This window comes from Dermochelys coriacea, chromosome 13 (assembly GCF_009764565.3).
Source record: "Dermochelys coriacea isolate rDerCor1 chromosome 13, rDerCor1.pri.v4, whole genome shotgun sequence".
In the NCBI taxonomy this organism is placed as follows: domain Eukaryota; kingdom Metazoa; phylum Chordata; order Testudines; family Dermochelyidae; genus Dermochelys; species Dermochelys coriacea.
This window is the reverse complement of record NC_050080.1, coordinates 28,192,639-28,219,710: the sequence shown is the minus strand read 5'-3', so window position 1 is coordinate 28,219,710 and position 27,072 is coordinate 28,192,639. Positions and strand designations below refer to the sequence as shown.

General features: G+C 44.0%; 1 protein-coding gene and 1 long non-coding RNA gene across 2 annotated transcripts; both read left to right on the top strand.

Annotated features, from left to right (window-relative positions):
- Positions 1-2,948: 2,948 nt before the first annotated feature.
- LOC119841946 (perilipin-3-like) lies at positions 2,949-11,248 on the top strand. The gene is given in 10 exon segments (XM_038369780.2): positions 2,949-2,972; positions 3,807-3,887; positions 4,320-4,515; positions 8,503-8,585; positions 9,134-9,362; positions 9,904-10,071; positions 10,074-10,093; positions 10,345-10,446; positions 10,448-10,492; positions 10,578-11,248. Coding segments are annotated over 9 exon segments (1,278 nt in total). The 5' UTR covers positions 2,949-2,972; positions 3,807-3,821; the 3' UTR covers positions 10,947-11,248.
- A 4,656-nt stretch (positions 11,249-15,904) lies between these two features.
- On the top strand, positions 15,905-19,215 carry LOC122456447. Its single transcript, XR_006275382.1, has 3 exons — positions 15,905-16,119; positions 17,897-18,023; positions 18,121-19,215. It is a non-coding gene; the product is annotated as an uncharacterized LOC122456447 (long non-coding RNA).
- The last annotated feature ends 7,857 nt before the right edge of the window (positions 19,216-27,072 follow it).

Below are 27,072 nucleotides of genomic sequence, written 5' to 3'. Positions count from 1 at the left end.
CCTGGAACGGCGAACCGCGGCCAGTGGGAGCTACAGTAGGCCGAACCTGCGGACACTGCAGGTAAACAAACCATCCCAGCCTGCCAGCGGATTTCCCTGATGGGCCGCAAGCCAAAGGTTGCCAGTCCCTGGTCTATGTCATCTTCCATCACTTATGACATTTTTTTATTTGTCATTGAAATGTCTTCAGCTATGTCAAACTTCATCACATAAGCTTTCCTACAACGCTTGGTGCTGGAACTTGTATTGCTGAGTCACGCATTCATAATGAGAAATGCTTTTCCTAACTAGCAACTGTTGTGACGTAGGCTATGCCTTCCAGGACATACCAGCTCTCTTGGCCCTGACTAAAGTGGCCATCTACAAAACCAGGGTGAGGAGGTTGGCCGATGGAGTCTTCTGTGACTGTGGAGCCTATTTCCGATCCTCCGTCCGATCACGACTCCGGGCAGAGTTCCTCTGGGAGGCATCCACTGACTCCCTTGACGCCTTTGAAGAGTGGTGGGCGCTGTCTGGGGTTCTCTGCTTGGTGTCTCCGTCCGTTTCCCTTCGTTTGACCCTTTGACCGCACTCCTGTCCACGTTGTTCATTAGTTGTCCCCCGTAAATATTTGGTTTTCCAGGTCCTGTGGACCCCCCTCTTAGGCTGGGGGAGGGAATCCTTTAGCAGTGGGCGGGCAAAGCCGATGCATCCGATGAAGTGAGCTGTAGCTCACGAAAGCTTATGCTCTAATAAATTTGTTAGTCTCTAAGGTGCCACAAGTACTCCTTTTCTTTTTACATATAAGATGGATAATGTTGCACATTTCCTCACTCTCTCATGACTCAAACCCTCTCTCACATACATGCGCTATGTGCTTATGTGTTGGTGGGTAGACAGCTGCTGTATTATCAACAGTTTTGATCTATTATTGCCTAAACTACAGAAGTGGGAACACTGCAGTATCTTTAGCTGGACACTGAAACGTTTAACATTAGAGATTCCAGTGTAGTGTGATAATAATGCAAATCTTAGACTCACGTAAGCCCCCACCCCCAGCAGATTAAATTATTTTTCTGGCAACTGGCAAATCAATAAAAAACCAGGCTAGGCCCATCAAATACCAGCCAGGTTGTAACCTTACCCATGCAGCGGGCTCAGGGAGGGCATTCCCTGACTCACCTCAGCTAGCCACCAAGTCTGTCTAAGTTGGGAGGGCACAACCAAAAAACCGAGGGGTGGGGCACATGAGCTCGTGTGCCCCCATTTGCCACCTCTGGTAGGGGGCATAAATATGCTTGCTCACCCTGGGTGCTAAAATGCCTAGTGATGGCTCTGCTCGAGAGCCTCCATCCTCAAACTATTTACTGGGTCACGACTGGCCATAAATACTTACAAATGGGTCCTGAGCCCAAAAAAGGTTGAGAACCCCTGCTATAAACAATGACACTGACCTAAGGCCCAGGCTAGGCAATAGTCAGGCTTGGACCAATGATAAGTTTTAGGATCAGTACTTTATGATTTCCCTTCCCCTCTCCTCAGGGTTAAAATAGGTAATTTGTTATAGCACCTCCAACCCCTCCTGGTATATTTAAGTGTGCCCAGGCCACAAGCTGTCACCTCACTCGGGATGGATCATGTGGTTCTCCTATTCTCAGACTGAGCCTTGGATTGCAGTTCCCAGGTGTTAACTGTGATTACCTTAGCACAGAGGTGCTGGAACTAGGGATGCTGGGGGGCGTGGCAACACCCCCTGGTTTGCAGGGATTTCTATCATTTACAGGGTTTACAGTTTTGTTCAATGGCTTTCAGCATCCCTACTATACAAATTGTTCCAGTGCCTATGCCTCCTCAGGCCTGCCTTGTGTTCAGTACCTGCAGTTCTGTTCCATTTTGTTTTGGGAGCAATGATAGTGGTAAACCAGTGACCAAGCAGCCTCCATAGAGCAAAGCATTATTTGCTTAGAACAAAGCTTTCAGAGCAAACAGATCTTAAAAACAATAGAACAGACTAGTCTACTTTTTCCTTAAGGCTGTACCATTCCCTGGATCTTGGAAGGCCCTACTGCTTAGACTCCCTGGGCAGAGTCTCTCTCTGTGTCCACATATCTCCCTGGAGTCAGATTCTGACAAGTGTCCCCCCACCAGGAAAGGATTTACATTTTTTTTTTAATCTCCAGGCTCTAACTTCAGCGAAACAAGGCCTGCAACTTGTGGAAGACAGGATCTTGGAATCTAGCAGCTTGCTCCATTGTCTTTTTGTGTGTGTGGGGGGTGGCCTTGTCTACATGTATTGTGTTGCTTTCCTGTTTGCCCCCCTGTTAACTTAGATAGATACAATCATATCAGAAATCCCAATAACCCACCATTGTTATACAGGTTTCAGAGTGGTTGCCGTGTTAGTCTGTATCAGCAAAAAAGCCAAGGAGTACTTGTGGCACCTTAGAGACTAACAAATTTATTTGGGCATAAGCTTTTGTGGGTTAAAACCCACTTCATCAGATGCAAGTCAATAATACCAACAACATTTAAAACATGCTCTAAGAAAAATCTGAGAAAAGTGACATTCTACAAGAGGGAAGGGGGGAGTGCAAAAATTTTTATTGGCAATCACAGGGAGCAAGCTCCTTAACTCAGCCATGGTATTGCTACTTGTAACTTTGCCACCCAGAAGCCATTACCATAAACATGTTAGGTGAGCCCTCTGTGTATTTTTAAAATCCATTGGCACACTAGGATCCAAGAATTAGAAGAATCAGCTTGAAATGCATGAGGGGAATGAACAATTGCAACTTAATTGAAGTCTGTATTTCTCCCAATTGCTCTTCTTTTTCCATCCCTCATTGGTCAAGGCACAGTCTGGTTCATTCTCATTGCTGCCCCAAGCTGTCAGTCCTTTGATTCCCTCCCATGATGACATCACTTGCTTGTACATAAAGGCGGAAGATGGGTAGTTTCTATGATGTTGAACAGAGACAACTTTTAGTCTGTTGGTAAGAGGTTTTCTTTTGCTCTTTAAATCTAAGGAAAAGATGTTTAGAAGTGGTATGGAAGTTGCTTTTTATTCTAAACTGATTGCTTTATTGTGAGAGTTTTGTTCTTATTTCTGTTCAAATTGAGTTGCTTGGAAATGTTAAAGTAAACAGTGGCAAAGGCTATCTTGCCACGTCAACTTGGCCTCAAATTCTAGAGACTCTAATTGGTGGTGAGGGAACAGCTGTTGATGTTACCACAGTAGTTATTATCAAGCTTGGATTCTATTCCCCTCATAACTCTTGGAGTGTCCTGTGAATGTTACTTACTAGCCTAAAGCCTGTAAGTGGCTAGGGCTCTGCCTGAGAGTTTCTTACTCAGATCTGCTCAGTAGTTCTACTAGTGCCCCCATGATAAACTAGCTGTCTCCTTTTTATATCAATGGAGACCCCAACCCTGAAACTAGGCAGGGGAAGTCAAACTACTCTCAATCCCATAACTGCTAACAAGGGGACAAAACTGCTTGAGAGTAGGGTGGGCAAGTCAAGACTGCTGAAGGTTCTATGGCTGATTGGTTCCTCTATCAGCTGATCTTGAGCACTTCTGGAATATATTGATTGCTTAGGAATGTGACTTGCATGGCTGTAAGATAGCCAGAGGTTTGGGTCAGTGCACTTGTATTTAATCTAAATGGATGAATTGCACTTGAAGGTCAGGCTCCACTGAGCCCTGACAAACTGGAAGAGGAACATATTACTGTCTTCATCCTGGGCTCCATTTTCACAGCCATGCACAAAAACTGTCTAGGGAAGGGCTAAAGCTTTGACTTGTAACTATTCTATCTCCTCCTTTAGTGGTCTGACTAGACAATGTCTGAAAACAAAAGCCAAACTCCTGTTGCTGACACCACAGAGAGCAGGGAACATGCACAGCAGGTTGGTGTGCTGCTGGGTGGTGTGAAAGGTGGGCTACCTGGCCACTAACAGACACCAGACAAATCTGCAGCAGCACCCTTCAGGGTTTATAAGCAGACTCTCCAAGGGTCTAGGGCCTTGTAAAACTTGCCTAGTCAAGAATAATGCTGCCAAACTTGGGAGAGGTGACTGAAATCACTGCTGTTTTTTTTCCCTGAGGCACATGTGGTCTAATTCTAGCTGAAATTTTGAGACCCTCAAATCACCCAGCTGTAGACAAGGGTATTACATTCCCTATTCAGTAAGGGATCAAATACAAAAGCCATAATTGGCTGGAGAGTCACTTAACCAGTCTATACAGGACTTGGAGTTAAGTGTGGGTGAGGGAACAGTCAAACCTTCCTTTATTCCACAACAGATCTCCTCTTGATGTGACTTGTTGCCCTTTGACAGAATTTGGTGAGCAGGGTGGCCAACTTGCTTTTAGTCAGCTCTGCCGGTGATCTGGTTTCAATGGCCTACACCTCTACCAAAGAGAGCCACCCCCACATCAGATCTCTGTGTGATGTGGCAGCTAAAGGAGTGAAAACTATGACTGAAGCTTCAATCAACTGTGCACAGCCAGTTCTGACTAAACTTGAACCTCAGAGTGAGTAAACTATGGCATAAAGCTGTATGGGCGGGAGGGGGTGTCTCCAAGTGATCACACAGGCTTCAGTTGTGTAATATCCCACATGAGAACCTCCTGCTGGCTCATCTCCTAGGCGGAAGCCACTCCCCTCCATCTAGCTGAGTGACTGAGGACAAGTCAGAGTTTCTTTCAGCATCTGAACAATGCAGCTCTAATGGAGACTTACCATTATTAGGCGTGACTGATGTAGTGTCTGTACCTATAAATGCAGTTCTCTTTGAATGTGTGACTGAGGTACAGGTGATTGGAAGGGGCATGTACACAACTAACCTCACTGCAGTGGGTGACCGGTCTCCACTATACAAAAGCTTGATCCTCCTTAGCAAGTGCAGCTTTGTACTTGCTAAAAGATTCATTCAGAGTACTAAAATCCCACTGAGTAACTCTGATCTCCAACCCAGATCACTACTGAAAAGTAACTGCAAAACAGCTGTGCAACACCTATCTGTAATAGGGGTGGGTGATATCTGATCACACTAGTAACCCTTAAGATGTTTGGTGGCAAAAGCCTTCATCTTGCAGGGACAATGCCTCATGCATGACATAAAGTAACTAGGAGGAAAATAGTCAAAATGGCTAACAAACATGAATGACTGGCACTGCCAAGATTGGGTTTAGCTGGCGAAAGCTGGCTTCAACCTCGTGACACTTTTGCCACATCTCCAAATGTGTGAATCCAACCTGGAGTTTTTCTACTAAATATCCCTTGGTTAATGGGTTAAAGGGACAGGAGCTACCTTGCCACTCAAACAAAACTCTTACCACGGTGACCATAGACTTGTTTCCAGTTGCACTGCATTTATGCTTGAGCTTGGGCTTAGTATAAACTGCCCAAGGCAACTTCACTGGATGACTTAAACCATTCACAAAGGCTAAGGAATTCTACCGTGGACAATCCTTCAGAGAACCCATGGAGGGAGAAATTGGCAGGGTTTGAACCTTCAGTCCACACTCCTGGCAAGTATGCTAGTGGAGTAATTGTTCCCCTCTGGGAACTCCACTGGAGGGGGATGTGGCACACTTTACTGGGGTGCTACACAACTATTGGTCAGACAGCACTAAAATGCTGGGAGTTGGACTCCTGGATTCTATTTTAACCTTGCAGGGTAGTGTCCTCTAGTGGTTGGAGGACGTAGTAACACAGATATGGATGGGAATGGGGTCTGCCCTATTAAGATGGCTCTTTTCTAGAAATCAAGTATTTTCCTCCAGTTACAATAGACTTCATTTCATCATGCCTTTTGGCTTTCAGTGTGGTGTGTGGCTTTTTTGCTTTGCTTTTAAAAAAGACCACTTTAATCAAGTTCTGGGCTTTTGACAAAGGGATAATTATGCATAATGCACATGCTTCACAAAATCCCCTTCGATCGATACCCTGATTCCGCCTCTTTCTCTCCCTCTTCTTCCCCCCCCCCCCACCCCAACAATTTGACCCTGCACTATTACATGCTACTCCTAGCAATGGCCTGGTGCAGCCTCTCCATTAATTCCATTGTAAAATGGTATGGCTAACTATTGCCTCCTGAAGCAGCAGTTAGGGCTGCCAACTTCCTGATTACAGAAAACTGAACAAACACACCCCTGCTCTTCCCCTTCCCTGAGGTCTCACCCCTGCTTGCTCTCGCCCCAGCCTGGCAAAAATGAGCGAGGCTTGGGGCAAAGGGGTTGGGACGTAGAAGGGGATGAGGGATCCAGCTGGGGGTGTGGGCTCTGGAATGGAGCCAGGGATGAGGGTTTGGGGTGCTTTGGGCTGTGGGTGGGGTGCAGGAGGGTGCTCTGGGATTGGCGTGCAGGCTCCAGGCTCAGAGGGAGGTTGTGTTTGGGAGGGGGCTCAAGGCAGGGGATTGGGGTACAGGAAGGGGTGAGGGCTGGGGGTATGTGTTCTGGAGTGGGGCAAGGGATGAGGGTTTTGGGGTACAGGAGGGGGGCTCCAGGCTAGGGGTGGGACAGGGGTTTGGAATGCAGGAGGGGGAGCAGGTGACCCTCTGGGAGGTAGTTGGCTTGCAGGAGGGGGTTCAGGGCTAGGGCAGGGGGTTTGGGGTGCAGGCTCCAGCTGGTGCTTATTCAGGTGGCTCCCCAAAGTGGCTAGCATGTTCCTGCAGCCCCTAGGCAGAGGCATGGTCAGGTGGCTCCATGCGCTGCCTGCACCAGCAGCTCCCATTGGCTGCAGTTCCTAGCCAATGGGAGCTGCAGAGCCAGTGCTGGGGCAGGGGCAGCACATGGAGCCTCCCTGGCTGCATCTGCATCTAGGGGCCTCAGGGACATGCCAGCCACTTCCAGGAGCTGAGCAGAGCCTGCCTTAGCCCTACTGCGCTGCCAACTGGACTTTAACTGGCCGGTCAGTGGCACTGACCAGAGCTGCCAGGGTCCCTTTTCGACTCTGTTCTGGTTGAAAACAGATGCCTAGCAGCAGTAGGAACCCTTCCTCAATAAGGACTGCATTAGAGCAAAAACCATTAAACAATAAAAGAATCTACACATGCTGCAAGCTTACCAGAGGTCACCCTCAGCTCCATCTTAGGGCTCTGATAGGTTTTTAGTCCTCAAAACATCATGGGTGGGTTCCTCTGTGGCTACAAGTTCATCTCAGATCCCAAACCAGAACAAAGGTGGAGTGGAGCAGCTATTTGACATTCTGTAACAGGTAACATCAGAAGCTCAAGCGTACAATCGGCAGATGGGTGTCACTCCAAAGTGGTGGGTTTTTGCATAATGCAAATTCCCTAGCTGTGACTAACTTCACCTAGAGATTTCTCCAGGAAATCCACTTGTCCCAAAAGTCTGGACTTGGCTGGCATACTCTCAGTATAGCCCCCCTTGAACTCCCAGGTTTTACATCTACCCCTAGAGAGGTTAGGTCCAATCTTGGTCCACAATTGCATATAAACATAATACAGTAAGACCAATTTCCCATAATATTATTGAGACCAATCTGTCACAGTGAGCTCTGTTCTCCAACTGGATGTCAGTCAGCAGCTTCCATCATGGAAGGTGGTCACCCCATGTCTTGTCTTTAGGCAAGTGAAGTGAGAACCACTGCTTAGCCCAGGAGTGAAATCTAGGGTTACTGGGTGAGATGTTCTGGGCTCCAGCACTGGCAGCTCACTAGCCTTCGAAGATTGCACACTGACTCTGAGGACCTGCTGCTGCCCCCCACAGACCAGATGCAACATCTGCAAGGTTTTTCCCGGCTGCTCTTGGTTTTCAGACACCACTGATGTTAAAACCTAGAGATGAAACAGCTGGGCTCCCTGCATATCCCCACATGCCAGAGGAAGGTGGGAGGCATCCATGCCTTTAGAACTCCCCTACACTTTCTATATTAAAATAAGAAGCTGTGAGCAAACTGTCTTAAGGGATTACGGTTGGGTAAATTCCCTTGGCAGCATCAGAGCTTCCTTCTGCCTTTGACAGATAAGGAAATGTACTACACGGTAATCTCCCTCCTGGAACAATGAAAACCTCAGTAACACTTGCTAATAGTCCGCATTAACAAGTGCCGTGTCTGGGGAAAGAATGAGGTCACAACAGAGGTCTTGCATTATGCTCAGAATCTCTCGTCTGGAGACGTTTCCACTGAGTAATTACATGTGATATTGGCACTGGGTTATAGTAAAACGCTCTCATCACAGGAAAGGAGATGCCAAGTTAAGGTTTTTCCTGGGGTTGGTTAATGATCCTATAAATGAGGCTTGTCCATGAAATATAATTGAGAAAGGGGAAGCGTCTCTGTGAGAGAGGCTCTCTAATCAGAGACACGCTTCCTACAATAGCTATAGGCTAACACTTGAGAGAGAGCCTGTGTCTTGGCCTATGACAAGGCTATTGCAGAACCGGAAAATCAAAGGTCAGGAAGGACTCTCCACAACTAGAGTTCATTTTTTTTTTTTTTTTTTTTTTAAACAAAGATTTGGGAAACTTTATTCGTGGTGTCAACTTTTTCAGTTGCAGCAGCAAATGAATTTGCCTGCAAAGGACTGGATACGCTGGAGGAGAAGCTGCCAATCCTTCAACAGCCAACTGATGAGGTAACTCGCTCTTTGAGGGCCCTGGTCTGCTAAATATTTCTATTTAGCTAAATGCTGTCAATCCCTTGAGTTTCAAGGCTGTGTATGGTGGGAACTGACCACTTCCTCATTGCTGTAGCTAGCTATACCTTATGCCAAAGCTTCCAAACTTGGATGGCTAAACTGAGACCACTAACTAGAGTAGATTGGTTTCAGAGTAGCAGCCGTGTTAGTCTGTATTCACAAAAAGAGAGTACTTGTGGCACCTTAGACTAACAAATTTATTTTGAGCATAAGCTTTCGTAAGCTACAGTTTACTTCATTGGATGCATTCAGTGGAAAATACAGTGGGGGAAATTTATGACCCTCTCTCCAGAGAGGCTGTACATGTCTGACCCCTGCTGTGGCCTTCTGATTAGTTTAGTGGTGTCTACTCCATTGACCTGGTGTCTTCTCTGTAAGCATCCCTTGAGGGGTCACATCTGCTTCTATCCTGTAACTTTAGTTCCCTCCTTGAAATAGTCATGGATGTTGAGTAGCATGAAGTGATTACCTTTGACCTTTTCTAGGCTTTTTTGGATGCCAAAGAGTTGGTGACAGGTACCAGGGATGCCATGAACAGCAAAGTGACTGAGGTGCTGGACAAGACCATGCAGGCAGCAAAATCAGCAGTAACCAGTGGCATGATCACAGTCATGGGCTCCAGAGTGGGGCCTGTGGCTGTGAGTGGAGCAGAAGCCATGCAGGGGAAATCAGTAGACCTGGTGGATCACTCCCTCCCCCTCACAGATGAACTAGGTTGGGGAAATACTTGGATGATGCTAATACACCATAGCTGTTGGACTTCCCAAACCAAAGCATAAGTCTTGGACTCCCCTTGCACTAGTTTTCTCTCATGTGCCAACAATCTAGGTCTCAATCCTATTACTCTGACTAAAGGGTTGCCAAAACATTACTTAAATACATGTACCCAGAAGAATGATTCCCAGACTCTGCTGTGGAAACAAATGTAGATAATGGTCATCAATAAGGGTAACTAATTCCCTGAATCTTCAGTCAGTCTCTCTTCCAGGCAACCTACATGACGCTGGAAATGGAATGTAGTGAGGCAGGGGGAGGCTCCCAAGCAAGTGGCAAATACCACTTAGATTGGAGAACACCTACTTTCCAGGGAGCTGATGTATCTTCACCCTCATGTTCCTATCTTGGTGATTGTACTCTTAAGGGAAAAGACTGCTGACCCAGATGTTAATGAGGGCTCTGAAATAGCCATGGTCTTGCTGACTGAAGCCTCTGCATTGGCAGGGCTGCCTAAATTGTATCCTCTTCTCTCCCTTAGCTAAACTAGCAGCATCTGTGAAGGGGTTTGAGGTGGCTTCTGTGGAACAGCAACAGAAGTACTTTGTACGTCTGGGGTCTCTGTCCACTGAACAACGCCAGCACGCCTACCTGCAGTCTGTGAGCAAAGTGAGACTGCTCCATCAGAGTATGCAGGAGAACCTCTCTCAGACCATCACACCATTGACCTGGTAGGCAATCCTTAGTCTGTGCTAGCAGCTTTTTGGGACAACCCTGCCCCAAAGGGCAAACCACAAAACTTTCCTCTAAAGCATTCTGTTCTGGCTTAACCTACATGATTGCAATCCTCTCTCTGATATCCATAAGAGCCATGTCTGACACTTCTGTCCAGCAGACTCTCTGTACTGGTACCATTTTTTTCATAGGCTGGTCCTCCTACAGTAAAGTTTTTGAAAACACCTTGTTCTTGTCCCCACTTCAGATTGAGACTGTCAAGGAGAGTGTGGGTAAGAAATTACACAAGGGTCAGCAGAAGCTACACCAGTTATGGCTGGAGTGGACTAAGAAGGAGCTTGCAGTAGACTAAGAAGGAGCTTGCAGTAATTGACAATGGTTATGCACAGCCAGAGGTACTTGTGTACTAACTCATGTTGGCAGTGGCGCTCTATCCTGCCCATTAATATCTCAAACACACGCTGATTTGCTTTATCCCAGCAGGCGGATACCCTGGTTCTGGCCATGTCTTGGAGAATCACCCAGCAGCTGCAGACCATATGCTTGAACCTAGTGATTCTAGTCCAAGGCTTTCCTACCAGTGTTCAGGACAAGATGCAGCAGGCTCATCACAACCTACAAGAGGTCCATGCTGTCTTCTCCAAGGCCAGCTCCTTCCAAGACCTGTCAATCTGTATCCTGACCTGCAGCAAGCAGAAGCTGCTCAAGGCCCAGGAGTATATGGATGAACTATTTGAATATGTGGTGCATAAGGCTCACCTATCCTGGCTAGTGGGGCCCTTTACTCTCTGTGGCAGAACCTCTGCAGAATTGTACCACCAGGAAGATCGCAGGGCAGAGATAGATTAGAGAACCCTGCTAGCATTCTTGTCAAACACAAGCATTACTTTTCTAGTCATAAGGCAGCTGAAGGGGGAAGAATAACCTGGTGTCACATAGAATTGCAGCTCTCCTCCAAGAGGAGGCTGAAAGTCCACCTATCCAAGCCTACTATAGAATCCTAGTGCTGCATAATCTTGCAGGAAATCAACTGAAGTGGTATTGATGAGCCGTATGGGCTCTGAACTACATTTCCCTCACCCACACTTACCCAATGCCATGGATTAGATAAGACCCCTTAAGCTGGAATGTCCCTTAGTGTTTAGTCTTGAGACCTTTTTAAGGTGGTTCTCCATGCAAATGGTACATAGCAATCATGTATTGTATTGCTATTCACTTAATCAAAGCTGCGTGGGAAGGAATAGAGTACTAGGAGACCTAACCCACTCAGTGGTGCTTCAAGCATTTTCTAGATCTATTTCACAGCCTAGTACAAATTTCTTGGATGTGGAGGGTGTAAACATTGAATTAATAGTTCTATTTTTATGGCCTGAGAGACAGCTGTTATGCAGGGGTCTCGAGCAAAAACTTCCAGAGGATTTCTTTCCAGTGCAGTAGTGAGGTGTTTGTGAGATACTGATATCCAGTCTCCCCTATACAGACCTTTTTTCCCCCAAGTTGCCTAAAGTTAGGCATTGTGACGCTAGGTAACCTCACACTGAAGTTTTTCTGTGATTCTAACCCATAGTCCCTAAAAGCACCCCTGGAGAGGGATGCAATGAGGTGTCCATACTGCACTCTGGGCTTGCATAATGGAGCTCTTGGCTCCTAGGGGGTCATGAAATCCTGTTTGAGAGAGCACCAGCTGTTGTGGTTCTTCACTCTCTGAACAGTGAAACCTGCCTGGCATGGGTTTTATCTGTTCAGTCAGCGGCAGTGCTAGAACTTAATGATGAGGTCAGACATGAGGATAGTCTGCTGCACTTCTCCATCTTGCCTTTCAGTTACACTGGACTGTACAGTGCCTGATAAGGAGATGGAAACACTTACCAGTCATATCTTCATAGATATTAAGGTCAGAAGGGACCATTATGATCATCTAGTCTGACCTCCTGCACAATGCAGGCCACAGAATCTCACCCACCCACTCCTGCGATAAACCTCTCACCTATGTCTGATCTATTGAAGTGCTCAAATCATGGTTTATAGAGTTCAAGGAGCAGAGAATCCTCCTGCAAGTGACCTGTGCCCCATGCTACAGAGGAGGGTGGAAAAACCTCCAGAGCCTCTTCCAATCTGCCCTGGAGGAAAATTCCTTCCCTACCCCAAATATGGTGATCAGCTGAACCCTGAGCATATGGGCAAGATTCACCAGCCAGACACCCAGGAAAGAATTCTCTGTAGTAACTCAGATCCCATCCCATCACAGGCCATTGGGCCTATTTACCATGAATGTTTAAAGATCAATTAATTGCCAAAAACATGTTATACCATCTGCTCCATAAATGTATCTAGTTTAATCTTGAAGCCAGATAGGTCTTTTGCCCTCCACTGCTTCCCTTGGAAGGTTATTCCAAAACTTTACCCCTCTGATGGTTAGAAACCTTCGTCTAATTTCAAGTCTAAACTTCCCGATGACCAGTTTATATCCATTTGTTCTTGTGTCCACATTGGTACTGAGATTAAATAATTCCTCTCCCTCTCCAGTATTTATCCCTCTGATTATATTTATAGAGAGAAATCATATCTCCACTCAACCTTCTTTTGGTTAGGCTAAACAAGCAAAGCTCCTTCAATCTCCTTTCATAAGACAGGTTTTCCATTCCTCGGATCATCCTAGTAGCCCTTCTCTGTACCTGTTCCAGTTTGAATTCATCCCTCTTAAACATGGGAGACCAGAACTGCACACAATATTCCAGATGAGGTCTCACCAGTGCCTTGTATAATGATACTAAAATCTCCTTATCTCTACTAGAAATACCTCGCTTGATGCATCCCAAAACCGCATTAGCTTTTTTCACTGCCATATCACATTCATCCTGTGATCAACCAATACTCCAAGGCCCTTCTCCTCCTCAGTTACTTCTAATTGATGTGTCCCTAAATGCATGACCTTACACTTCTATTAAATTTCATCCTATTACTCCAGTTTACAAGGTCATCCAGATCTTCCTGTATGATATCCCGGTCTCTCTCTAAATTGGCAATACCTCCCAGCTTTATTACTTTATTAGCAAACTTTATTAGCACACTCCGCAAACTTTATTAGCGCACACCCACTTTTTGTGTCGAGGTCAGTAATAAAAAGATTAAATAAGATTGGTCCCAAAACTGATCCCTGAGGAACTCCACTGGTAACCTCCCTCCAGCCTGACAGTTCACCTTTCAGTATGACCCGCTGTAGTCTCCCTGTTAACCAATTCCTTATCCACCTTTCCATTTTCATATTGATCCCCATCTTCTCCAATTTAACTAATAATTCCCCATGTGGCATGTTATCAACGCCTTACTGAAATCTAGGTAAATTAGATCCACTACATTTCCTTTGTCTAAAAAATCTGTTACTTTCTCAAAGAAGATCAGGTTGGTTTGGCACGATCTACCTTTTGTAAAACCATATTGTATTTTGTCCCATTTACCATTGACTTCAATGTCCTTAGCTAATTTCTCCTTCAAAATTTTTTCCAAGACCTTGCATACTACAGCTGTCAAACTAACAGGCCTGTAGTTACCCAGATCACTTTTTTTCCCTTTCTTAAAAATAGGAACTATGTTAGCAATTCTCCAATCATACGGTACAACCCCTGAGTTTACAGATTCATTAAAATTCTTGCTAATGGTCTTGCAATTTCTTGTACCAATTCCTTTAATATTCTTGGATGAAGATTATCTGGGACCCCCGATTTAGTCCCATTAAGCTGTTCGAGTTTCGCTTCTACCTCAGATATGGTAATATCTACCTCCATATCCTCATTCCCATTCGTCATGCTACCATTATCCCTAAGATCCTCATTAGCCTTATTAAAGACTGAGGCAAAGTATTTGGTTAGATATTGGGCCATGCCTAGATTATCCTTAAACTCCACTCCATCCTCAGTGTTTAGCAGTCCCACTTCTTTCTTTGTTTTCTTCTTATTTATATGGCTATAGAACCTTTTACTATTGGTTTTAATTCCCTTTGCAAGGTCCAACTCTACTTGACTTTTAGCCTATCTCACTTTATCCCTACATGTTCTGACCTCAATAAGGTAGCTTTCCTTGCTGATCCCTCCCGTCTTCCACTCCCTGTATGCTTTCTGCTTTTTCTTAATCACCTCTCTGAGATGCTTGGTCTACAACTCCTTCCTATGAATTTTTTCCCCTTTATTGGGATACAGGCTTCCGATGGCTTCTGCAGCTTTGACTTAAAGTAATCTCAGGCCTCCTCTGCCTTTAGATCCATAAACTCTTCAGTCCAATCCACTTCCCTAACTAATTTCCTTAATTTTTGAAAGTCAGCCCTTTTGAAATCAAAAACCCTAGTCGCAGATTTATTTTTGTTTATCCTTCCTTTCAGTTTGAACTGAATTAGCTCATGATCACTTGAACCAAGATTGTCCCCTACAACCATTTCTTCTATGAGGTCCTCACTATTCACCAAAACCAAATCTAAAATGGCATCCCCTCTATTCGATTCAGCAACTACTTGATGAAGGAATCCATCAGCTATTGCATCTAGGAAAATTTGAGCCCTATGATTATTACTAGCACTCATCCTCCAGTCTATATCTGGGAATTTAGTTTCCCATGATCATGCAGTTTCCATTAGTATTTACTTCATTAAAAACATTAAAGAGGGCTCCATCCATATCGAAATTAGATCCCCCAGAAAGCAGGGGACAGGAGCAACAGGTGGGTTTGGATCTGCACTTGTGAGCTTCCAGGTGCGTCAGTGTAACCTGGGACAGCCATGTGGTCCTAGTCACCACCATGGCTAGGTCGGATCCAGAGCTGCATTCACTCGTCCAACAAAGGGAGGGTGGTATCTTTGTGTGTTGATCAAACAAACCTGCTCCAGGTTTCTAGAAGACAGTTGCTGGCCTAATTCTGAACAATGTGCTATGTATGAGGCACTGCTGCTACTTAGAGGTGATACTTCACTCCAGGTTTCCAGTCCATCCTGTGTGTGATCAATCCCCTATACATGCAGCAGCAAGCTGGACTTCAGTGCTACAGCAGGCTCCCAAGCTCCTGGTGTGCTAGGCTGGAAACTCTGCAGCAGCTTCTTCTCATTAAAGGGCTATTTATTGTATCCATTTTCTTACTGAATTCAGGCAGTGTAGTAATCCCCGGTTACTTTGTTTAAATTCTATTTATTTAATGCTGTCTCAACACTTTCAGTTCCCAAAAATCCCAGCAACACTTTGAGTATTGAAAGTGTATAACTGCTCTATAGAACAGGTTTCAGAGTGGTAGCTATGTTAGTCAGTATCAGCAAAAAGAATCTAAGGTGCCACAAGTACTCCTCATTCTTTTTGCTTTATAGAAGTTACAGAATCTTCAGCTTTCCCAATATCTAGGCATTGGGCCCTAGATTCTGCTGGTCTCCCATATGAGACAACTAGGTCAGTGTAAATATACCTCAGAGCTATTGGCTTCGGGCTGTCTGCAAACTGACAGGCATCATTGTCATTGCCTTATGCTTGGTTCATGTTGCAAGGACTTCCTTCCCAACCGTAAGTGCTAGATGGGGAGTTTCACTCTGAAAACGAGAGGTGCTCTGGAGCATAACTCTGTACTAAGGGATGGCTTCTGCAACATGCCCTGAGGCCAGGGGGCTGGGCATATTACCCCACTTAGCTGTCTCCAGAGGCAGCTGAAGTGCTGCTTAGCTCTTGCTATTTGCAGCCTGAGTCCTCCCCCAGAGCATGTTTGGGGGTACGGGGAGGAGTCTCTTGATAGTATGAAGGGGAAGGCAGGTAGGTCTAACTCAGCACTAACAGTCTCTTGTCAGCCTGACTTCTCCCTTTCCTTCTGGCACTCTTAGAAAGTGGTGAGCCGAGTGGCCAGTCTTCCCTTGGTCTGCTCTACCTACAACGTGGTGTACATGGCCTACTTTTCCACCAAAGAGGCACCCCTGCATCAGATCTGTGTGTGGTGTGGCAGAGAGAGGGGTGAAGACCATGGCTGAAATGGCAGTCTGCTGTTGACTCGAACCTCCTGAGTGAGTACACTATAGAACGCTTGGTATCTCTGGTCACTGGCAGCAATGTCCATGGGAGTGTGGAGATGGCAGCATCTCCTCTTCACATACGAAAGCTTGATGTCAATTGCTTTCAGTCTCCTTCAGACCAATTAACCCCAGTGCATTGCATGGGAGCAGACTAGTGTCACTTAGAGTATCCATGAGATATATATACTGCTGTCTGTGGTTCTTTCGCGCTCTGCTGAAATGGCAAGTCTAAACATAGACACAGGCAGCAAGTACACAGCCTCTAGTCACAGCCTGGCCCCACCCAAGCCAAGGGGAGTTTCTCCAGGGACTCCAGTGGGGTATGAATGCCACTTTTTGAGTCTGCCTGCGTGTTGCTCTGAGTGCACCATCCTTAAAGCCTTGCATGGGGATTCTCTTTAGCTTGTCAATGCACTTTGACACCTTGGGACAGGCGATCAGAGCACCCCTCCCTGAGCTGATGGATTTACAGAGTTGGGAAGAGTACCATGTAACTGTCTGCTGCATCCCATCTACCGCTAAGGTCCTAGCACAGTCTGGGAGGGATGCCAAACCTTTTTGGGGAGAGGCTGCTGTCAGCTACAAATGGGAAGCTGGTGGTAAGTGCTTTCACAGATGGGGGATGGAATAGCATACAAGCCTGTCTGTAAGGAGACACCCATGCTAGGCTGGTTCCACTAGACCCTGAGGCAGCTGTTGGGTTGAACTGAACTGAGATTTGATTCCCCGGAGACGGCCAGCACCTGTTATAGAAGGAACATAAAGTGAGGGACTTCTTGGTAGTGGACTGCTTTCTGCTCATTCCCTGGGAGTCTGGTGTGTTTCTGCTCACATTACAGCAGGACCTGCAAGTGACAAAACCATCTTGAGAATATTTAAATTCCATACAACGTGATAGGGATAAGCTATTTTAAATGTGGCGTGATCTGACTCAAGATTTATAATAAAGGCAATGAGTCTGAGCCATAGGATGTCTGAGGAGAGCGGGGCAAACTTGGAGGAAGCATTAACTCTGTGTATCCTGACTGGCTTCATGCAATATGGCCCTGATGCTGTGCTGCTTCTATAATTTAGGTCTACAGCTGGCGAGACTTTGTCCCTCAGAAAACCTATTTATGGTGGGTGTGGGAAGACAGATTTGGGAACACTTTGCAGATGTAGACCATTTTGAGTTCATGTCAAAATGTTTCACTTTGACCCTCTTGAAACAAAAGTTGTCTTGAACTGAAAACAGTATTTTTTTTTTCAGTTCAACTTCTATCTTCACCACCACTAAACTCTCTAAAGCAAACCATTTCACGAAGGGTTGAGCAAAATGCTTCATTTGACAACTTAACTTTTTGGAATTGCCAGCACTGCTGCTGGAGAGCCAAGTTTAGTGTGATCAACTGTATTCTGATGAAAAAAGAAAAGGAGGACTTGTGGCACCTTAGAGACTAACAAATTTATTTGAGCATAAGCTTTCGTGAGCTACAGCTCACGTTTTCATCGGATGCATTCAGTGAAAAATACAGTGGGGAGATTTATATACACAGAGAACATGAAACAATGGGTGTCACCACACACACCGTAATGAGAGTGATCAGGTAAGGTGAGCTATTACTGGCAGGAGAGCTGAGGTGATGGGCACCTTTGCTCTTGCTACTTTTCAGTCTTCCCATTGTGCTGATGTTGGCTTCTTGATAACCTGTTGTCTCCATCTGATCTTAGTCATTGGCATAGAACCTTTCTTACCTAATTCCAAGATCTATGGCTCTTCCCGCTCCAGGTTGATTCTGTGAAGCAGGGAGTTGATCATAAGCTTTCGGTGCAACTTTTCCTGGCCATCCTAACGTTGGTGGATTGGAGCAGGAATCTTCCAGAAGGGAATGTAGACCAGCTGTACAAAGCTTGAGGTATCAGGTTACTGGGTTCTGGCTTGGTTGGGAGACAACCTATACCTAGTTATACATAACAACCCCACTCAACCTCTCCTAATCATCTTCCTTCCAGAAGATGGAATCTTTGGCTCTTGTCATGTCCCACAAGATCACACAGCAGCTGCAGGATACCTTTCTGAGCCTAGACTCCATGATCCAAGCTCTTCCCTCCAGCATTCAGAACAAGATGAAATGGGCCTATTGCAATGTTGCAGAGCTTCATGCTTCCTTCTCTGCTGCCAGGTCCTTCCAGGATCTGTCCAGCAATATCCTGATCCAGAGCCAAGGGAAGATGGCCACGGCCCAAAAATACATGGACAAGCTGCTGGTATATCTGAAGCATAACACCCACCTCTCTTGGCTTGTGTGACCAATGGTCAAAGCTTCTGCTACCTTCCAGGAAGCTGACCAGGTGGAAGAGGAGTTGGGACTAGCCTGCAGATATCTCCATGTAAGGACTTGAGTAACACATCTGTTCATCACTGCCACATCCATGTAATGAGAATGTCCTTGTGGCTTTAATCACTCAACCACATACCATGTGTGGCTTGCACTGGAAAGGCAGCTCTGGGTGATGAGACAACTCCTGCAAACTGTTGTGACTGACTTTGGCAAAGTGCCTAAACATCACTGCATTCAAATAGCCATGCTGGAGTAGCTTTCTGAGACCAGGGCTACTGTGGCCATGGTGCACTTGCGTATGAAGTACCTAAAGAGAAAATCCAAAAGGATGTAGTCTAACTATTCTAGCAAGTTTAAAGAGGAATTTAATACTGGGGTAGAGACTGTACTTGGTGTAGTACTAAATTGACTTATCAGTTCCGCTTGCCCTCCTTCTAAGGTGTTAGCCAAGTAGCAAGGGAGTAAGCAGAGGCCTGTACTTTCAGCAGAATACAACAGAAGACTTTTCCCCTAGAACACTGCTATCCTGGATATGGTAGAAGCAGAATTTAAACTGAATTTGTAACCATTAACTTTGCTGTTGGGGATGTCCCATCCCTCTGCTAGTCTTAAGCACTTGTTGAAAGACTTGTTCCCTTAGGGGAAGTATTGTAGCTAGTAGCAGAAGGTCTATGATTCAGGTGTAAGAATGATACTGATCAACGGAAAGTGGATGTTTGTTTTTGTTTTCTTTCTGATATTTCTACTTCACAGGATACAAACATTTCTTGGCTAGATTTCCTTGTTCTTCCCCTTCCCCTAGCTAACTAAGAAAGAGAGTGCTTGACCATTGAAGAGATCGTCAAAGACCTAGTATATCCCATCCAAAGCTTGAAATAATAATCAGTGTAGTTATGGAATTCTAGTCTAATAAACCAACTTCTAGTACTACATCCAGCATAGTTTGGGAATTGCACTGCTGAGTTTATAGGGGATTAGGTAAGAGCCTTTTGGCAATTCATCACATCAAATTCCACTTTCCGACCAACTCTACTGGTAGGAGATGGGAAGAAAAGAATTATGGGTTCCAGCCGGGTGAAACTTTTTTGAGTAACTCGTTTAATAATCTTCATCCAAGAATATTAAAGGAATTGGTACATGAAATTGCAAGCCCATTAGCAAGAATTTTAATGAATCTGTAAACTGAGGGGTTGTACCGTATGATTGGAGAATTGCTAACATAGTTTCTATTTTTAAGAAAGGGAAAAAAAGTGATCTGGGTAACTACAGGCCAGTTAGTTTGACATCTATAGTATGCAAAGTCCTGGAAAAAATTTTGAAGGAGAAATTAGTTAAGGACATTGAAGTCAATGGTAAATGGGATAAAATACAACATGGTTTTACAAAAGGTAGATCATGCCAAACCAACCTAATCTAACTTTTTCAAAAAAGAAGATTAACAGATTTTTTTAGCTAAAGGAAATGCAGTGGATCTAATTTACCTAGATTTCAGTAAGGCATTTGATACCGTGCCACATGGGGAATTATTAGTTAAATTGGAGAAGATGGGGATCAATATGAACATCAAAAGGTGGATAAGGAATTGGTTAAAGGGGAGACTGCAACGGGTCCTACTGAAAGGCGAACTGTCAGGTTGGAGGGAGGTTACCAGTGGAGTTCCTCAGGGATCGGTTTTGGGACCAATCTTATTTAATCTTTTTATTACTGACCTTGGCACAAAAAGTGGGAGTGTGCTAATAAAGTTTGCAGATGATACAAAGCTGGGAGGTATTGCCAATTCGGAGAAGGATCGGGATATTATACAGGAGGATCTGGATGACCTTGTAAACTGGAGTAATAGTAATAGGATGAAATTTAATAGTGAGAAGTGTAAGGTTATGCATTTAGGGATTAATAACAAGAATTTTAGCTATAAGTTGGGGACGCATCAATTAGAAGTAATGGAAGAGGAGAAGGACCTTGGAGTATTGTTTGATCATAGGATGACTATGAGCTGCCAATGTGATATGGCTGTGAAAAAAGCTAATGCGTTTTTGGGATGCATCAGGTGAGGCATTTCCAGTAGTGATAAGGAGGTTTTAGTACCATTATACAAGGCACTGGTGAGACCTAACCTAGAATACTGTGTGCAGTTCTGGTCTCCCATGTTTAAAAAGGATGAATTCAAACTGGAGCAGGTACAGAGGGCTACTAGGATGATCGGAGGAATGGAAAACTTGTCTTGTGAAAGGAGACTTAAGGAGCTTGGCTTGTTTAGCCTAACTAAAAGAAGGTTGAGGGGAGATATGATTGCTCTCTCTATAAATATGTCAGAGGGATAAATACAGGAGAGGGAGAGGAATTATTTAATCTCAGTACCAATGTGGACACAAGAACAAATGGGTATAAACTGGCCACCAGGAAGTTTAGACTTGAAATTAGACGAAGTTTTCTAACCATCAGAGGAGTGAAGTTTTGGAATAGCCTTCCCAGGGAAGCAGTGGGGGCAAAAGATCTATCTGGTTTTAAGATTCTACTCGATAAGTTTATTGAGGAGATGGTATGATGGGATAATGTGATTTTGGTAAGTAATTGATCTTTAAATAATCAGGGTAAATAGGACTAATCCCCTGAGATGGGATATTAGATGGATGGGATCTGAGTTACCCAGGAAAGAATTTTGTGTAGTATCTGGCTGGTGAATCTTGCTCATATGCTCAGGGTTTAGCTGATCACCATATTTGGGGTCAGGAAGGAATTTTCCTCCAGGGCAGATTGGAGAGGCCCTGGAGGTTTTTCACCTTCCTCTGTAGCATGGGGAATGGGTGACTTGAGGGAGGCTTCTCTGCTCCTTGAAGTCTTTAAACCATGATTTGAGGACTTCAATAGCTCAGACATAGGTGAGGTTTTTTGTAGGAGTGGATGGGTGAGATTCTGTGGCCTGCGTTTTGCAGGAGGTTGGACTAGATGATCAGAATGGTCCCTTCTGACCTTAATATCTATGAATCTATTTACCAAAAGAAGGCCACTTAAGGCTGACAACAGCTATTTGTGAGTTCAATGCTAATCCACTGTATGGCTTCAGCAACCAATTGTTTGGGTAGCCTCACCAAACAGGTAGCGGCAGAGGAGCACCTTCAACCAATAACTCTGTGGTTAGGTCACTTGCCTCACTCATTTGTGGCTCTTGGGTATTTAGCCCTCTTTCCTTAGATATTTTTTTTTTATTTTAAATCTTTATCCTGTTTTGTGTTCAATGCAACACTTCATTTTACTCCCATCCTTCCCCAAACAACTCTTCATATTTATTATAAATGAAAGAGACCCCCAAAACCTTGGTTTTAGGTTCAGCTCAACCTGAATTTGTTTTCTTTGTTTTAGAACTCCTGAACTGAGAAATCATTTAACAGCAGAGCTGTAATTGCATTACTATGCAGAAGTGAAGGTAGGACTAGCTTGCCCTGGAGCAGTGTGATAAAGATATCGGCTGTTTCTACTGTCTCTCTTTGTCACATGAGAGGTGTATTCTCATAAGGTGGAGAGAACTCTTCTCACAGAAACAAAGTCTGACTCTTGAAGTCAATATGGAATAATTTTGGTTGAACAATACCAAAGTCTGCAGTGTCCTTTTCATAATACTTCCAAAAGTGCCTAAAATCCCATTGACTGGTCAGTAATTCACAAACATGGGAAGACAACTTAAATTGCCCACCCTTCTCTCAGGTCTTGCATGAGACAAAATAAGCCAATCTGAGTTGCCAAACCAGTGCTGTTAGACTTGAACTAAAACCAGAGAGGTCCTATCGCTCCACTGCCCTTCTTGTCCCATTATCACCACATAATTAGACTTTGCCAAAGAACCATAAGCAAATCTTGGTGGGGTGAGTTGGGAATCACATTTAAGCTCTTAGCAGAACTAGTCACACTATATAAATAAGAAACAGTGACACCATAAGGAACTAAGCTGCATTTAAGTGTAACTGTTCCTGGGATTAAAATGCTTGTTTTGGAGACAATTATGGCAGATCTCTCATGTATTTTACCTCAAACAGCTAGTATATTCTCAGCCTTAAATCCATCTTAACCTAGCTCTCGTCTAGCAATCCAGAACCATTTACAGACCAGAAAACAGGCTTAAACAATAGAATATCTTCTACAACTGGGGCCCCTAAGATATTTTGTCTTGGGGAGCCCCATACGCTGTGCTCTTGTCACAGAAGGCTAATCTAAAGAGCGTTTCATACCAAGATTTGCTTGCAAGCTGTTTCAGTTTATGGGGAGAGGTCTGCAGGATACAGTAACACTAGCACAAGACTTCATGTGAAAACAAGTTAGTTCCTTTTGTGGAGACAAGGGTGCGTACATGCATACGGGTGCATTAGCTATAAATTCTAAGTTGGCTCAGAGTCAGAACAACGCAGACAAGATGACTCCACTCCATGTTCATAGGTCGTAGAGAAACACTAATGAAGAATATATTTTATGTTGTTTAACACTTTATCTATGACCTGGAAAAGAAAACAAAGTCATCACTCATGAAGTGTGCAGATGACTAAAAAATGGACTGAGTGGTAAATAATGAAGAGGACAAGTCACTGATGCAGGGTGATCTGGATCACTTGGTAAGCTGGGCCCAAGCAAACAATATGCTTTTTAATAGGGTTAAATGTAAATGTATAGATCTGGGAACAAAGAATGTCAGCCATAGTTGCAGGATGAGGGAGCTTAGAAAGTAGTGACTCTGAAAAAGATTTGGGGATCATGGTGGATAATCAGCTGAATTTGAGGTCCCACTCAGATGCTGTGGCCAAAAGGGCTAATGGAATTCTGGGATGTGTAAACAGGGGCAGCTTGAGCAAGAGAAAAGAGGTTATTTTACCTCTGTATCTGGCACTAGTATGACTGCTGCTCGAATCCTGTGACTGGTTCTGGTGCCCACAATTGAAAAAGATGTTGATAAATTAGAGAAAGATCAAAGAAGAGCCATGAGAGTGATTAAAGGAGTAGAAAATATGCCTTCTAGTGAAATGAGCTTCTTGAGTCTGTCTGCTTAGCTTAACAATGTGAGTAGTCAAGGGGTGACTTGATTATAGCCTGTAAGTACGTATGTGAGGAACAAATCTGATAACGGGCTCTTTAGTGTAGCAGGGGAAGGTAAAACATGATCCAATGGCTGGAAGTTGAAGCTAGACATATTCAGAGACAAGATTTAAATTTTAAACAGTGAGGGGAAATTACTGGAGCAACTTACAAAGACTTGTGAATTGTCCATCATTGACCATTTTAAAATCAAGATTGGATGTTTTTTTTCTAAAAATCTGCTCTAGGAATTATTTGATGGAAATTCTGTTGCCTGTAGCATACAGGAGATCAGACTAGACGAGCACAATGGTATCCTATAGCCTTGGAATCTATGGGAAAAACTTTCAAAACTCTAAGGCTCGGGTGAAATAGCTCAGTAGCATGATTTCCCTGATTGTTTAAATCTTGCAGCTTAAACAAATTCCTGCTTGTAGAGGAGGAATCTTTGCTTGGTAGTTTAATATTATTTAATGGAATTTACCCATGTAGAACAGGTGGAATTTTAAGGATCCACCACTGTACAAGTCTATTTTTACCTCCATTCATCATTATTTCCCATAAGATGACTTAAATAAAGGAGATAAAATGAGGTACCAAGAAACTGAGGACATGAGCGTGAAAGACTAGCTAGAGATTAGAACTGTGTGGAAGTCAAAACATTGGGTTATCAGTGATCCCCACACACCCTGTAGTTTTGCTGGACTAATCTGTTCACCCTTTGAATTTCACGCAAAGCAAAACTCAGCTGTAAGCACCAATTTACTCTGAACCATAACTTGGCTCTTCTGTGATGAAAGCTTTGCAAACCCAGTCTGAGATTCAGCTTGTAATGCAATCTGCAGCTGGGTGAGTTTTGACCTGAATGGAAATTTTTTCTCTCTCTCTTCCCCCCCACCCCCCAAGACATTAATAATGTTCCCATATCTCCAAGAGATTTCCCTATGCTCTGGTAAGCATGAAAATAATCTACTTAAATCCCATTTTCTTTTCAGTGGTTAGCAAATATTGTCTGTGGAAAAAGTAAAACTATAGGTTAATATAGTTTTTTTTTAAATGGTCACAAAAATCCAGATCAGAAATAAAAATACAGCACAAGGACTTTCACTGCAATATTTCCGACCTTTATTAGCTGAGGAAGTACTCGAGAGTTTTTTAGCAAGATTTCCAGACTAACATCTTGATAAGATGTAGTGAAGCATCTGAACTTTAGTAGGTTTATCTAAACAGAACTGAATCCCCCGTGTTTTAATTTGTTAAAGTAGCTCCATCACTTGTTGTCCCTTTCTCTTCCTCTCCTTCCCCAGTAAGAGTCTGTGATGATCCATTTTAATGGCTCCCATCCAGCACCCTCAATGGAATATTTTCATATCTATGTTTTAAGTGCTCTAGGCTGGTGGCAGGAGTGTTGCAAAACATACAATGAAACTGGAAAATTTCAAAGGTCCTAATACACTGCCCCAACTAGAGTATCTGAGCCAGTGTAAAGAAACCTTTCACATCAGTCAATTGACCCATCACCCTAGAGTAAAATATCCCTCCTTTGGGGTATATTGTAGCGATAGAGCATGCTGGAGTTCTGAGCCTTCAGTGGAGAAAGCCCTGCAGCCTACCCTGTCCATACAATAGCATAGGAAGGTCTCAATGATTGCAGGTCAGGATGTCAAACTCATTCATTGGAGAGGAACAGCTTCCATCCTGAGTTGTAGTCAGTGGGCCATGATGTAAATATGGCATGACATACTTCCCTCAATTCATCTCCCAGGAGGAGGCTTACATAAATATAGAGCCATTGTTCCAGGAAGTCTGCAAATGCAGGAAGACAATGCTGCATCAGTTTCATTGAGGAGGTTTATCCCTCATGGCTGAAAAAATAGAAATGTACTCTTTTTAAAGAAAACTTACTCTCTGCACAATCTGCATATGTGGGCTAATAAAATATACCTGATGGTGTAGGTCTGGCCCATCATTCACTTGACACATCTGCTACAGGTTTACACTGTAACTGACATAGTTACTCCACTTTAACCCTGGTGGGGAAAGCAAAATTCTTCCCAGCTGATGTTTGTTTCAACCCTTGTTTTTCACAGGATTCTCAAATATTTCACCCTCTGTTCTTTACAAAATCTCCAAGGAGGAAAGTCTGGAAGCAACTCTGATATGAGCATTACCCTCCCCCCAAAGGACTTGCTAGGATTTACTCTGCCACTGACCATTGTGCTAACCAGCTGTGAGAAATAAAAAGGCCTGAGAAGTAAGTAAGAAATTTCAATCCCGTGGTGGGGAGGGGATGCTTCAAAGAAGTCAGCTTCACATCTGTAAGGGCTGTTTCAAGTCTTAAACTATTGAGAGACAATGGTAATGACCTATCCAGGTGTGAATTCAACATATGATCTGGTGGTGATAGGCTCCGTTTGCATGAAGCATGTCACTTCTTGACTCCCCTGGACAGACTGTAGAGGGCCTAAGTTTCATCAAATGATATTGATGAATTAACCTGTTATACAGAGTCATATAACTAGAACTATAGCTGTAGCATTATGACTTCTACCCCTTGGAAAGGTAACCATTTTTAGGATTTTTTAACTATTTATTTATTTTATTTATTTTAAAGGAGCCAAGTTAATTGAACTAGGAACTTAGGCTGAGATTTGGAGTCAAAGCCCAGGGGGCTTGGGGCAAAAGATGCTTTTGTGTCTTCCCTATTCTGGGTTGCTCAGGGTTCCAGTGTGGTCCCCAGTGTACTTTAGAGCAGTGGTTCTCAACCGCGATTGAGAACCACTTAGAGGAGCCAAGAGGTGCTTGTAAGTTACAGTGACCCATGACCCAACCTGCCCATGAGATGCTTTTTTAGCCCACCTCACTGGAGAATTTCCATAACTGGGTAAGTGATTGGGACTCCCCTCCTGCCTCCTATGCTGGGGCTTGTGAAAGGGCTTGCCCAGGACAGCCTATGTCTGGGGGACTCCTATGGCTTCTGTATTCCACAACAATGTTGTACATGGGCTGTTGCAGGAAGGGAAATCCCTCCAACAGTATCTACCAGGAGCTCTTCAAGCTGCACCTCGGTGGAGTAGGCTGAGTGGCTGGAGATGTGGTGCCAATTAGAGCTGGGCAAAAAATGTTCCACAAATAATAACTAAGCTGAAAAATACATTTTTCAGGGCACCAAAACTCCTCACAAATTTGGGTTGTATTTGGTGAATAATTTTCAGCAGGGGAAAAAAAGGGACAAGGTCAAAACATTTTGACCTTTTTTGTTTTGAAATGACATTTGCTAAATGACATGTCATTTCAAATCGATGTTCGAAACTTTTCATTCAATACACCAATTTTTGTTTTATTTCAGGGGAATAAAACGAAACAAGAATTTAGTTTTGGTTTGAAACCAATTTTTTTTTTTTGGCTCCACCATTGAATTGAAAAATCAATTATTTGCTCCGTTCTAGTGCCAATGTAGATGTCATGTGTGAGTCTCCACATGTATCATTTAAAGTCATATTGAACTTCACAAGGTTCAGAGAAGCACCTAAACCCCTTGGCTCTGCAAAGCAGAGCTAAACTC